This window comes from Toxotes jaculatrix, chromosome 21, assembly GCF_017976425.1.
Source record: "Toxotes jaculatrix isolate fToxJac2 chromosome 21, fToxJac2.pri, whole genome shotgun sequence".
NCBI lineage: Eukaryota > Metazoa > Chordata > Actinopteri > Toxotidae > Toxotes > Toxotes jaculatrix.
The window spans coordinates 13,005,114-13,019,955 of record NC_054414.1 but is presented as its reverse complement, the minus strand read 5'-3'; the positions used below and the strand labels follow the sequence as shown (position 1 = coordinate 13,019,955).

At 39.4% G+C, this 14,842-nt stretch overlaps 1 protein-coding gene across 3 annotated transcripts in view; it reads left to right on the top strand.

Moving 5' to 3' along the window:
• The window catches only part of vti1a (vesicle transport through interaction with t-SNAREs 1A), a 110,085-nt gene that overhangs the window by 27,328 nt on the left and 67,915 nt on the right, over positions 1–14,842 (top strand). For all 3 annotated transcript variants that reach the window (XM_041067284.1, XM_041067286.1, XM_041067285.1), the window contains exon 5: positions 6,706–6,790. In XM_041067284.1, coding sequence (XP_040923218.1) covers positions 6,706–6,790 — 85 coding nt within the window. The remainder of the gene's footprint in view (positions 1–6,705; positions 6,791–14,842) is intronic.

Sequence of the window (14,842 nt, the reverse complement as noted above, 5' to 3'; positions counted from 1 at the left end):
CTCCCTTTTGCTCTCATGATGCAGTTGATAAAGTTACGTGAAGAGGTAAGTGCTTCTCTGCTCTAACAATTTAAATTATGCTTTCCTCCTGAAATTTCCATTTGCCCTCTTCTCTCCTGTAGAAAATTAAAATCAGCTCATTTGGACACTTTTTTTACATGTCTGATTGAACAGCTTAAAGGCCAAGCCAAAGATAATGAATTCACTGAAGGCCAGTTTCTCCAGTTTCCCTTACCTTAAATATCAGAAAGTAAAGATAAGATATTATTTCTGATACGCCTTTTTGAAGACGAATATTGTGGAATGAAGCCAGGCTCAGAGTCGCTTCAGTTATTGGGCCCAACACAGTTCAGCTTCTTAGTTTCAAGAGGGAATGGCTGCTTGTAAGATTTACTTTACCTTAATGTTCTTGAATGGGGCCAAATGAGTTGCTTTCTGCCTTTTGTAATAAATTGGATTAAGGTTATCATTAGTGATATGATGTATGTTTTCGGCTATAGGTGATGTAAGACTGTAAGGTGGTTGCTGTCAGTTCAGAGAAAAAAGTCAAGAAACCTTTTGATGTCTAAATGAAATTCTTGAAGTTGTTAATTGTTAATTTACAACACCTAGTATTATTTTGATTTAGCAGATACCCATAGCTACAATACACAGCCAGCAGAAACACAAGTCATAGTTAACCTGCTGTTTAGCTGGTTAGCTATCCAAGCTAGAGATGCTATCACAAGGTTTTGTTAATTATGACAAAGTAAGCTAATTGGCAATAATGTTTATTTTATTATTCATATAACTTTTCATAAAAGTTCCCTGCGTCTAGCTCCATTAGCAACAGTTGGTATTGTTTTCTTCACTTTGAGGTGGTAAACAAGAGTCACTGATGCTAGAGTGAGATCGTGGCTCCTTAGCTGTAACTCTAAGACAGATGCTCTAATTGACCTGCTCTACTCATAATTAAACACAAATGCAAAATGAATTCATATTTCAGTTAAAAAAAAAACAAATTGTGGCAAATATATTATTGTGCTGCCTTGCCAACATGCCCATTTATCATATTTCTTTTAAGAATGACTTTGGGTATCTTCTACTCCTAACATCATTTAAATGAGTCAGGTGAAAAGCTTGATCATGTAAATCAACACTAAAAATGGGTAAATAATTAGATAAGGTTGTGAATATTTAAAGTGGTTTTTAAAAAGCATTTAAAAAGTTAGAAATGTATGTAACCTTTCAGGTTTTAAACCTAAACATTTGTTCTTGAACTGTCAAGCAGTATTATGAACATTTCCTCAAATGCCATCTTACTTTAACTGTATTGTGACTTTCTAATTACGCAGATTTGCTTCTTAAATAGCAGCCTCGTTTTATAATTACAATGTTGAACACTCAGGACTGGTAGCATTACATTATATATGTGATGTTTTTATGATTACTCATGCAGATCGTATTTTGGAGAAAGTGTTTTCCCTCTAATTGAGGCAGATTTTGTCACTTTCTGTAGGTTACATTATATTCTTGTCCTTTGAAGCATGGCTGAACTTGTATTTGCAGGTGCACTTTCAGTATGTTGTTAAATGTGCCTTTGAGTGAGACTGTGTTCAAGAGGGCTTCTGCTGAGGCTGAGTAATTCAATTCCTATCAAAGCCTCACCATTCACACCCATCCATAATTTAGAGCGCCAACCTGGCCCAGATGCCATGTTATTACGCTTTTTTCTTTTATTTAGCTATACTTTTGTTTCCCCTTTTTCTTCCCACCTTTTTTGTGCATTTCCTCCTAGCCTGAGGGTCAGAAGACATTTTGAGTTACCTCACCTGTCTACCCCTCTTGGAATGGCCCAGTCTCTGTAATCGGGCTTGATTTTGCGCCCTCTTCGCCATTGCACTTCTCCATTGCAGTCTTTTACCCTTCTGCTCTTCCTGCATTTGAATCAAAGGCTGGCACAGCTTATACACACTTAAGCCTTGCTTTTAAAAAACTATACTTTTTTTTCTTCTGCTGAAAAACATGTTTAAATATTTAGCACCCATATTCACAGCTGTTTGACACTTGTAATTCCTCGTCTTACAAGTCCCAAACAAACGGCACAGAAGATCACACAGTCAGTCTGAATCACAGCTGTCATCATTATTCACTTTGACTCTCCCCCACCCTTATTGAAATAATAAGGAAATCATCTGAACTTTGGAAAATGGTGATAGTAACCGCCTGTGTTTGATATTGAAAAAAGGCAGGAGAGCGAAAGAAGAGGGGAGAGATTTCTTTTGAGCTACAGCTGCATTGTTCTGGGGCTCCCTGTTAATAACTTACAACTGAAGAGTGTTTCTTGACGCAAAAAAGCACAACAAAAAAACACCATTTTCGTGGTTCCTAAGAAGATCTTTGTTCAAAATGTAGGTGTCAGATGAAAAGGCATACATGCATAGGCAGAAATGGTGGAGGGGGGTGCACCAGTGCACTCACAGATGCACAATATTTATCATATACTGTATTTAAATCCTTTGCTTGAAGGCTCCATGAGACGATCAGATGTGATTGAATCCTTAGTTTTTCTTAAGTAGATTATTGGCAGATCTGAATTGCAAGCAAGCACTGAAGCTTGAATAGGTGTTAGTGTATGTGTGTCTTGCCTTATTCTGGTGGTTTCCCAATGGTTATATCAGAACCACAGGGGTCAAGCCTTGATATGGGACATTGTAGCACAGTAGGGGCTGCTGGCCACTTTGCATTTCCCTCAACAAAAAAGCTGATAAGGATGTCCTGAATTTTGCTTGCTAACTGCAGATTAAAATTTTAGCTGAACACATCGATACGTTCACATTTTTGTGGTTGTCATGTGACATTTGTGTATTGGAACAAAATTGCTTTCCTGGAGAGTGAGAGTCACCTCACTTTAGATTAAGTTTGTAGATGTAGTCTCTATATCAGCCTTGACTGTGGCTATGTAGTGTAGGATGTTTAGTTTTAATTGTACATGTTCCTTTTCATTATTTTCCGCGGTATCATCCTGTGTTCATGGCTGGATTGTTTCATTATTAGGGCCATCACAGTGTGCCATTACTGGGTTCTTAGTGGCTGAACTCTCACCCTTTCCTTCAGGTTCTGTCACCGTCAAACCCAGGGTGCATTATTCTAATGATCACACACACATAGTATACACCGCCACTGCCACCACTACCCCCCAGCAGTCCCCCCCTCCCACCTCACACACCCACCCACACTCACCCTCCCTTCCCCCCGGCCCTAAAAGAAGACAGAATGAGGGAGAGAAGAGAGAGAGAGAGAGAAATTCAGGAGGAGAAAGCTTTGAAGTGGCTTTCCATCGCAGTGAGTCTGCCGGCCGTCTCCCCGAGACGTGTCACCTTTGCCGAGAGGGAATAGGAAAATCACGTTTCGAATGGTAATGATAACATACTAATCACTTGAGCTCTTTGAAGAACCCGGGGAGTGCGCTACTCTGTCAGTATCCCTGGCTGCCTCATGCTCCCAGGCACACACAGGCACTGCAGCCATGGTCTAGGTGTATTAGCTTAAGCATTGCATGTCAATACGTCCCCTCCATCTCAGCTGATCCATAGGGGCTCATTATAGACCACGCTTGGTATCCATTTTCTCCCACGTGCACGCTGCCACCATCTCCACTTCCACACCCATGTAACCCCTCCCTGATACTCTCTACCACACCCAACACCAAAAACACACCACACCTTGCATCCTATACCACTCACCATCTCATCACTTTCCTCCTACGATCAGCCCATTTTACCACCCATCCACCCACCCGTTCTCCCATCCCTCCATCCTCCCCCTGCCCTCCCTTTAACTATTAAAAAGTATCTCTGCAATTTTAAATGACATCTGTCAGCAGCACGAAGAAAAAGGAAGCGAGGGAAAGGAAAGAGTTCAGAGGGAGTTTTCTCCTCCCTGCTCTTTTCCCATCCCTCTTATTGTCAAACTTTGAAAAGCGTGTCATTGACTTATGTTTTTTTCCTCCACATTTTTCATTTCCTCTGAGTGATTAGCTGGTACACATTTTGACAGCCCAACCAAAACTAGAGATTTCACTTCTCCCCCTGTCCCCTTCGCTCATGTGATGGGCATAAACCCTTGTCAGAGAGGCGGTTGCCATTCATCGGGTTGTTTTTGAGTGTCAAATGTGTTACATCTGATCAGTTTCTTAACATAGCATATTAGAAAGGCCATCAAAACCAACAACATTTGAGTAAACATTTCAGTTTTCCATGTTTCTGATGTTTATGATCCTCTCTTCCAAAGGCAGTATGGATTTAATGAATGCTGGGTCTTAGTTTGGATTTACACATAAAGTGTATCACTACAGTGGAAAATTTGGGGCTGTATATGTTGTTTGCGTCTATGTTTGCATGTTAGATGGGTGACTGAAACTTTGCACTCAACAAATAAAGATTAACAATATGCATTACTGAGATAACACAGTGCCTCTGCCTAATAAGACTAGAAGCATGATGGTTTTCATTTCTTTTGTAAAGAAGTGTTGGCGACATACACAAAACTTGTATGACAGTAGTTAGTCTTTTAAATACACAAAGAGTTGGTTTGGCAGTTTGTAAAAAGGTGGAAGTAGTTCATTTCAACCAATCAGCAATGTACCAGTGTAGTCATTATTTAAAACAGCTTGAAGCAGTCGTGATGGTGAAATAAAATACGTGCATAAGATAAAACAACTTTAATGTAACGTTTCATATCCACACATTACTTGAAACAAAGAAAGATCAAACAGATCCTTTCATGATTAACTCACTTGTTGTACAGTGCACCAGAATCTTTTAATAAGAACCTTGGTTTATTAGATCTTGGGAATCGTGTTAAAAATATATTAGGTCAGAATAACAATTAGACTTAATCAATTATTTGAGAGTCACCAGTTACAGGTCATGGGTAGCTGTGCCATCCTTTTGAAGAAAGTCTGACACAAATGTCCTAAACATAGACAACCTCATTGGGAAAACTGTGAGGAAATTGCCTCAATTGGCTTTTTCAGGCAGTTTATTGCAACCTCAGCCAGAGTACCTGAGATCAGTTATAGTTACCGAGCCTCTTTTACAATGTCAAAAAATATATATGATGTTGAAAAAATTAAAGTAGGTATTCCCAGCAGGTTTCCTCTGTAAAACAGTTGCCAGTGCTCAGTGACAAATTGACTAACGGTAGCTGTTAGTTGAGATGAAACTCAGGGTCCCCCGATAGTGACAGTGGAAAGAATTATGTTTAAACCAAACAGGAAAACATTTAAGACATTGTCAAGTAACCTCAACTAATCACTCGCAACATGTGTACAAAACTTCAAATCCTGCTCGTTCCTGAAAACTCTTTTTACAGGTAACAACAAATATTTGACTGAAATTAGAACAATAAAACCTGCATTACATAGAACAACCCAAATTGGCAGGTATAGATCAACATGCACTGTCATAAATTTAAACTTTTGTATATATATGGTTTCTTTTTATTCATTTTTATTTGGGTTTGAGAAAACTGAATGAACTAAGTGTTTAAAAAAATTGAATAAATTATGAAATCATTTGCCTTTGCCCATTTCCAAAGATACTGCATGAATGTTTCTATAATGTATGGTGTAGTAATTGGATATGTGAACACACTGAAACCAGAATGGAAGATTTCTATGTTTGAGAACACCCCATGATGGAACTCAAGGCCATCAGTCAAAAAATCTGATCTTTTCTTGACTTGCTTGTCAGACATGAATTGTTTAGCTATTGAGGAGGAACCAAAACCTTTGGTTTTTTTGGTATCTAAGGAGCTGCTATCTATTGATATGTGTACACACGATATTAGAGCCCTAGCTAACACCTTGAAACTCACAAACATCCACTTTGAAAAAAATGATCAAATTGGTTATTTAATATTTTATAAAACATATCTTTTCTTGAAGAGCTATGCTCTCTGAACTCCATGCGTTCAATGGGCAGGCTTGTCAGTTGTTATGGCTGTGGGAAAGCCAAGGGTGGATGCAGTTACTCATATATCATGAAATACTTTTTTGTTTCAGTAATGTGGATGAACAAGAAGCAGAAAAGAAATTTAATGCTTTTCTCTGGGGATAATTATTACATTTCTGACCTATAATGATGTTCATTTTATATGCATTTATGACATATTGGATTTGAAAAGGCTTATACATTATTATTATTGTTCAAAAAAGATTACATTTTATATGTTTCAGTACTATCTACAATTGAAGGGGATAAATGTTGATTTAGTTTTAAATTTCTCCTCGAGCTGGAAACGTACCACCTGGACAGGATTTTCTTTTGACTGGAAAGCATCAAATTAAATTAAATTTTATCTCGATTTGCACCTCCCTGCCTTAACTTTTCCCCATGTGCAGCAGAAGGCTGTGCTGTTAAACAATACAAGGTGGCAACAAACCTCAAAGTAGTTCTTGTTTTCATGTCCAATATGAGGCAGCAGCACCTCTTACATTGTCAGCCTCAACATGCATATGCTTGATATTCCATCAGCATATAACACATTGTCATCCATGAAGGTTATTGCCAACCTGGCTGTATTATGTTGTCGCTGTGGATGTGGTCTGTCTGTTTAGGTGACAGTGTTGATGTGTTTCTTTGAAATGGGTCCCAGCCCTCTCAATCAATTTTTTTTTTGTTTGTTTCTCTGGCTTTATTTTTTTTTCTCTATTTGTTGCAGAGAGCACATCTGTTGGACAACACAGAGAAGCTGGAAAGGTCATCACGGAGACTGGAGGCCGGCTACCAGATAGCAGTAGAAACTGGTACGTACTCTGTTTTGGATTGGGTTGGGGAGAAGTGGGGTGGTGTTGGGTAGTGTTGAGGGTGGGGGGGTTCAAGATAGTGGTGAGGATGAGTGAGAGACAGCAAATTGTCTTGCTCATATGCGAGGTAGGCGGATATGTGTGTTTGTGTGTGTGTGTTTGGGGGGTTGAGGTGGGGAGGGGTCGAAAAAAATCTCTTTCCTTGACGCCTGATGACATTTTCGGGAGCACATCAAAGGCGAGCCAGGGAGAGAGAGAGAGAGAGGTGTACAGACGACAGATCGGGCACCGCTTCTCCTTGCTCTGCTCCCGAAGAAAATTCATGCATCGCTATGGCTGTGTGTGTTGTGTATTATGGGTGGGTGGTGGTGTCTTTTTTTTTTTTTTTTTTTTTTTTTAAACATAAACAGACAGGGGGTCTATGAAAATAAACAACGTCAGCGTTCCTCCTGAAGTTCTTAATTCGGGGGTGCAGAAGGAAGAAAAAAAACATAAAATCACTTTCTAAATAAACCATCCAAAAAAACACACAAACTCTTTTTTTCCTCATTATCAAGGATGGTTTTTATCTTAAAATAGGAAAAAAGCTCATTGGGATCTTAAATAGATTTAACCAGTTAGCATATTTTTTTTCTTCCTGTCTTCCTTCCTGACAGTCACCACATTATTGAGGCACAGTGTATTCCTCAGAGATGTATCAAAGCTCATTCTTGAAGTATCAACCAGCTTTCTGTGGCTTCCGTTGTAGTTTTGAAAAAGTTTGTCAATTTACACTATAATCGCGGGGTGGCTGGCGTGTGCGACATCGACAGATTTAATAATTCAAGTCAAGGAAGGTTCGCACGCAGACCACCAGCTTTTGATGTTCTCTGTAACTTGCATTCACAAATTCATAAATACAATCTGCATTCTCTGCTTAAAAATGTTGATTCACATGTCTCAGATGATCCTGCCGTTATCCGAGTTTCTCGACTGTGTCAAATTCTGCGACAGCCGACAGATTTTTAATTCTACCCAGTCGTATTTTTCACTAGAGTGGCTCGTTTTGATGTTTTGCCTCACAGCTCAGTTGGAGTTTAAGAAATGGGCCATGGCTTAAAAGTGTTCAGTACCTCCTGGGCCCGACGGTTTCACTTGCCATAGTCGGCCACATGCCCCTTGACCCTGTGTCACTGGTGGCTGTCTCATCCACTGTGTGTGCGGCGAGCTAAGAACAATACTCGTTTATCCTGCCTTGGTCCCACACACTTGGCTTGGTCCACACCAGCTGTGGGGTGTGTTTGTGGTTTGGTGGGGAAGCTTCGCCCCTGCGTCTTTAATCCATGACCCCTTCCTTTACTCCGCTGTCGATACCAACCCTCCGCTCAGATGCACAACCTGAAATGGCAGTGTCTCTGGGTCAAACCGGGAATGCATCTGCACAAAGAACACCGATACACAGGGAATATACACTCCTCCACCAGACTAATTACTATATATGCCAAGCTCTCAATTTCAACAAACACACTGGGCACAAACATTAGGTAGCCATATTTATCCACTGGGTTTATAAGGTTTGACAGGGTTTGCCATCTGATCCCAAATTCAGTTTGGTCTTTAATTTAGTGTTGTTCACCCATCTCAAACTATATATTTACTCTTGTGGTTCCACAGCGGCTCGTCACAACACTTCTCAGACATCTTCATGAAGTCCTGCACTATTCAGATCATAGTCCTGCCATAGTTCTTAGAGCACTGAGACACAGTGCTCTAAGAACTAGAGCTGGGATTTGTCTGCAGACACTGAATTGTTTACTTTCATAGTCCAACAAAGGCTCCATTTATTGTGGTTCCTTCTCTTTCACACCAACAAATTCAAAATAATAAAATAAAAGTCCAAGAAGTGCACCAGGCTTTATTCATGCATATTATGAAAATGGCATTGACAGTTGTTGAGGAAGAAGCTTTGAGTTTTCCCAGACACAGAGGTGTGGCATCCATAGACGTTAAACAAGGATAATTAGAGTGTTAAGTGTTTCTCCAATCAGACACTCTCTAGTCATGCTATTAATACTTTTCTTGCCCCAAACCTCTCCTCAGACATCCAAGCGATACTTTTTTACGAAGAGCATTTTAGCGTCATTATTTTGCAGTAATTCAAAGTTGCATTCTCTATCCACAATGACACAGTAGCCCTTAAGAACTGTAATTGACCAATGGGGGAAGTGGAACTAAAAGACATTTTATTTCAAAGAGAGAGATCCTGAACAAAGAAATGGCGTAGAAACTCAGCTTTGCCCCCTTTTCTCTTCAGCGTCGACAATATATCTCTTAATGACCAGGAACAAAAAAGCCAGGATGCTTCTAGGTCATATTTAAGGGAAAAAAGAGGACTCTTAGTTCTAAGAAAGGATGAATCTTCACACACAGTACCATTTTATCAGATTTTAACATTTTCCATTCTCAATGTCTCCAGTGTATTTAGTGAAAACAAAGGCTTGCCAAAAGCAGTGAGAGCCCTCAGAGGGATGTGGAAGAGACTCTTTGGACATGCAGAGCTATTTACCACACGCACCCTCAAGAACCAGGGTCCTCTGTTTGTCTCATAAATAAAGTATAGAACTTCATTAGTGAGGAGCACTGACTTAAAAGCCCAGGCATAGCAACAAGCAGACATGGGGGCTAGCCCACTTAAAGAGGGCCCTAAATAAAGAGGGAGGGCATGCAGTTAGCCAATTTAAAGACATTTGAGTCAGGGGCATTTGAAATGCCCAAATGTGGAGGCTTGACTGATGTTAAATCAAAGACATACCAGATTTTTAGTCCTCCCCTCCACAGCTGAAAATATTTTGAATGATTTATGATTGCTTGTTTAGAAATAGATAGCATGTCAGATAAGACATCTAAGTTGCAAATGATTAGCTGTTCCACCTTTTTGATTATTATTCATTGAAGGGGAGAGAGTTGAGTCTTACATGCTGATCGACAGCTCATACAAAACATGGCTAAATCAAACTCATGCAGAATTTTCTACTTATGATAATTAAAATTCACTGTTGTTTATCGGCATAACTCTGATGACTGAACTGCTTTAAATTAAATTTGCTTTGTTGCGTCAACATAGAGCATCCTTTGCTCATGTACTGTAAATGTGCAGTCATTTCAGGTCACTAATAGTAATTTTAAAGTTAAGGATGAATTTTAAACTTGAAGGACGAGGTCATTGTAGCAGCAAGTTTTTTGTGGTTTGGAAACTACTCAAGTTTGTTTTCAGAGACCTGACTAATGCAGGTTTAATACAATTCTGAATTTTTAGAATTCATTTTAACATGAAGTGTAAAGACTTTTTACAATTATGATAGTCACCAGTTGCTAAAAATGCATCTCAGTTGCATTTATATTTAAAAATTGTTTGACTCAGTAAAGTAACTGGCAAATGTGGAGTGAGTTTACTTTGAAAATTCATCCCCCTTTATATTTGTTCAGCTGACACAAATAACTTAGCAGTGGCAGAAAAATGAGCTGCTGAAACAAAGAAAGAGACAGACAAAAGCATTGCTACTCTGCATTTTAAAGGTGGCCAGCAAGAGGCTGAGAACACTTCTTAGGCAAGTGTTCTTGGTGTTTAGGGGCCTGTAATCAATCCAGCAAAATGAAAACAGCTCATTAGGGATTGATTTCAGTCCCGTTTAGATAAGCAGAGAGGGTCGGGGCCCGGCCCCCGGGGGCCCCAGCCTAGCCCAAAGTTCACACCATGCCAGGTAGAGAGCAGCACCGCAGGCTATCAACTTTATTAGGATGGAGATAAGCTGATTAGACCTTGTCAATCAAAGGTGCCGGTGACTTTCTGTCTCACCCCTTTTCTCTCCCTTCCCACTCTCACAATCTCCCTCTCTTTTTTGTGATAAATCATTGAAGCGACCAACAAAGTGGCAGCCATCGCTGGGCTAAGCTAAGCAGCCCTGCAGTTGTCACCAAGGCAGACGCGTGAGGACCCTGTGATGATGTGACGACTATATTAAAGAGTACATCAGTTTGTTTTAGAGCAGTTTGATTTTCAACTGCAGTGGTATTAAAAGAGAGGGGGGAAAAAGAGGGGAGGGCGAGCGCCGGCGTCATCGAACATGATTCCAGTGGCAGAGCAAGGGGTGCTGGGACAGCAAGAAATAAATAGATAAATGACAGAGTGACGAGAAATAAATAAATATGTTTTTGTAAACATAAAAAAAAAAAAAAAAATCTTCATGGCTCCCTTTTGAAGCCCGAGCATGGCTTTGAGTCTTGCTGAGAGTCCATGGGCGCTGGAGTGGCCCAGTAACACAGCGCACGTTTGTCCCGACTCTCTATCTCTCCCCCTCCATCTTCGTCTCTTTCTCTGTTTCTCTCCCACTTGCTTTATTTCTCCCTGTTCCCTCTAAAGATCAGACTCTGTGATTCTTTTGGTGCTGGGCCACCAAAGTGGTGCTCGCTCCTCAAATCCATACACAAACACTTAACAAATTACATAATCAGTTACATTTATGAAGCCCAAGTGATATTTTAAGCAGACTCTATTATTAGCCCTTGACAGGATTTATTTCTGTTTTTATTATTTACAATTATCAGTTAATGCAAAGAAATACACAGTGTAATACTTAATTGTATAATCATGTTAATAAATAAAAAAATCTACAAATTAAAATATTCAAGAAAAAAAACAAAGCAAGTTTAGTTTTTTTTGTGTTTTTGGAATGAAATTTGAATAGAGGTAAATACAGTCCCTGTTACTCATTTATTTAATGAATTATAGTCATGTTTAACTTTTTTTTAGTTAATTCTCATACTTTTAAACACATCACACACATTAGTTTTATGTTTTGTCACCAATAACACACCTGTTTCATATTAGGATATACATAGGATTTTTTTTTTCGGTCACTAAATGAATGATTTGTGGGAATATACACAGTATATATGCAATGTAAATCTTTTCCTTATTAAAATGTGGCTGAATCTTTTCTCACTTTTTTTTTAGTTTATTCTCTCTGTTCTACAGTGTAGTTTGAATATTTTAAGGATCTCTTTTTCATTTCTCTTTTTAAAAGGACAGTTTGCTAAAGTGGATTTCCTTGAGGTATAGCATAATAAATCACGTTTTTGTAGGCTGATACAATCGGCATGTTGCATTGTGTTCAAAAAGAATATGAAGTTATTTGATAATTGTTTGATTAATGGAACCGAGATCTAGGACTTAAATATTTCACAGCTTGAGTTTTCAGCTGAGGAGAAAGGAGGCCTTTTTTAAAAATACGTTTTAAAGGAAAAGTATGTTTTTCTATAGCTATTTAAAAAGAAAATAATTATTAAAATGCTCCCAAAATTTCGCCTGAATCCATATTTCGTAAATATATATGCTTCAGTGCCTAACATCTTGCTCTCAGAAAATCTAGCCGTGGGTGAGCTGTTTATCGGTAAACCCCTGGTGGATGAAAGGCATAGCAATAATGATTTTTTCTCTCCTAATCGGACCTTGTCAGCAAGGCGTCTTATCGTGGAGAGGAAAATGACACCGATCCTATCGAAGAGCCTGGAGTCCGAGTCGGCGGCACGTGTCCCCCCCAATCATGGCTGGCCATGGCCCAGCCATATCTAGCGCCGCCACAAACGGCGAGCGACGCTTTTTTCATGTGGACTTCAAAAACGTTGCGAGTCATTAAAATTGCACCCACGTTCGGCAGCGGGGATCAGCCGCTCTGGAGCGAAAATGGGATGTGGGAAGAGGAGACTCGCTAAATGTGTTAATTCCATCCTCACATGTTTACGGCTTAATTTTAATCTGTTTGAGGGAGGAGGAGGGGTGAAGGGACGATTGGAAAGGGGGGCGAGAGGGGCAATGAGAAAGCCTCGCACTGCAATAAATCGCCATTATCTTTGACACCCTAGGACTCAGCTGTTCCAGGGATTTAGGGGTCCACTGGCAACAGTGTATATCGTAGGGCATGAAAACACTGTTTACGCTTGAACTGCGGTAGCTAAGGTGCAATCACCAGTTTCAGGCTCCACAGACAAAAGGCCTTACGCGCACAATGGCCAGCTAGCATACGGACTCTCAATGGAAGAGCTGAACCAACAGACTCGAGTGTGTGTTTGCGTGTGTGCGCCTGTTTCCCTGTGTGTGCGCGAGCAAGTCTGAGTTTTCGTGTGTATCGACAGGTGTTGTCGCAAACGTCCAAATGTTAGCTTAAGTTAAGTGCTGCTACAAAGATGGCAGTGAGCGGCGTGTTTGAGTCAATTTAGATGAACCTAACACCAAAGACAGATGAAGATGACAATAACGTTGAGTCCACCAGCTACTACAGCAACTACTAGTCTCCTTGTATCTCTCAATTAGGTCTGCACAAAGTGTTAGCTAGCATTAATAAAATTATGAGAAAATCTAATAATTAGACCTTTAGTCATTTATTAGCCTCAACAAGGCTCTCGACATAATGAGTCTCTTGGAAGTAATGATCTGACTAGAGAGCTCGTTGGAGCTTTCCTGCTTAGTAAAACATGAGACAACATTTCTTTGAGAAATATACATTTTAAATTAAATCTAACCTTTGTAAGATTGATTTAAATTTGAATTAGAGTTTAGTACAAATTTTTATCAAACATTCAAATGTTTAAGATGCAATTACTACATTTCCGTAATAATCCGTAACTTAAAGCACATTTAAATGACGGCAAACTACAGCTTCACATCATGTGCGTGCAGTCCAAGTGTCAGAGACTGACCACATATCATTTACTCAAATATATTATTTACTGAAGCGCTGAGAAAACAGCGTTCGGATGATTAACTGAACATGTGCGACCCAACAACTTCATCTGCATTTCTCAATAGCAGACCTTGATGAATGTCCCCATCCACGGAAAATGTGACATTTTTTTGGTTTTTCACCACACTTCACTACGCTACAGATGAACTACAGAAGCAATCTATTAAATAAAAAACATTGCTGATTTCAGCTTTAAATAATGCTCAGTGTCCCGTAGTAATAACCTTGAATTAAGTCATTTTGTTAACTGTTGCACAGTTTGTAAATTGGTCTATATTCTCATTTATTGATATAATCTAATCCTTATCTCAGGATATGAAATGCCCCACAATTGCTAGATAGTGGTATGCCACTATATCTTAAAAGACACCTTTGTCCCAACCTTAAATCAGATTTTTTTTTTTTTCTATTTTTAGGTTACAATAACTAAAAAAGATACCCCCTGCCTTCTTGCATGCAGAAGAAAAAAGTGTAGCATTGACCTCTGGCTGACACAGAGAAAGCTGAGGGAGGGAGGGGGAGATGGAGAAAAAGAAAGCAGCAGAAAGAGCGACAGAGAGGAGAGAGCTAAGACAACAACTGTGAAGAGCCGCATAGGGTTAAAGAAAAACTGTTTCAGAAGGAAATGGGAGACAAAAGCGAGGACTCAGAGCCCCCATGGGCGCTTTAAAGAGCCGCTACATCTGAGGCGCTGAAATATTAAAAACGGAAAGGGAGAACCAAAAAAAAAAAAAAATTGAAATAATGAAATAAAGTAAAGGAGTGGCAGTGAGGGAGAATTGTGCCACCTTGTCACCCGAGGACGTATATCAGAAATATTAATTCAGTGATGAGAATGACGCACTGGATGACAAGAGGATTGATGACAGTTAAAACCTTAAAAGGAGTAAAAAATGAAGAGACGTTTATCAGAGTGAGCGTGGATAGACTAGTGTATGGGAATAAGACATAGGAAGGAGAAGACTATATTCACAACAGCTTCATAAAATGAACATTTTTTACTTGTTTACCAATTCAAAAAAAAAAAAATCCCTTAGCTTTTATTTGACCACTAACCTCCCTTGGATGTGATCTCATTTACAATGTAGTAAAGTGACAACCTTTTTTATTTAAAAAGAGACAAGAGGCACGCTACTACAAAGCACTTGAGTAATGACAACTGAGTCAAACTACCATTAGCATTGTATCTTCACAGCAAGTCTTCTGTCAAGCTGGCAGACATAAATGGGCAATTTTTTGATGCAGATTCAACAGAGTTTTAAGGAGGAAGATT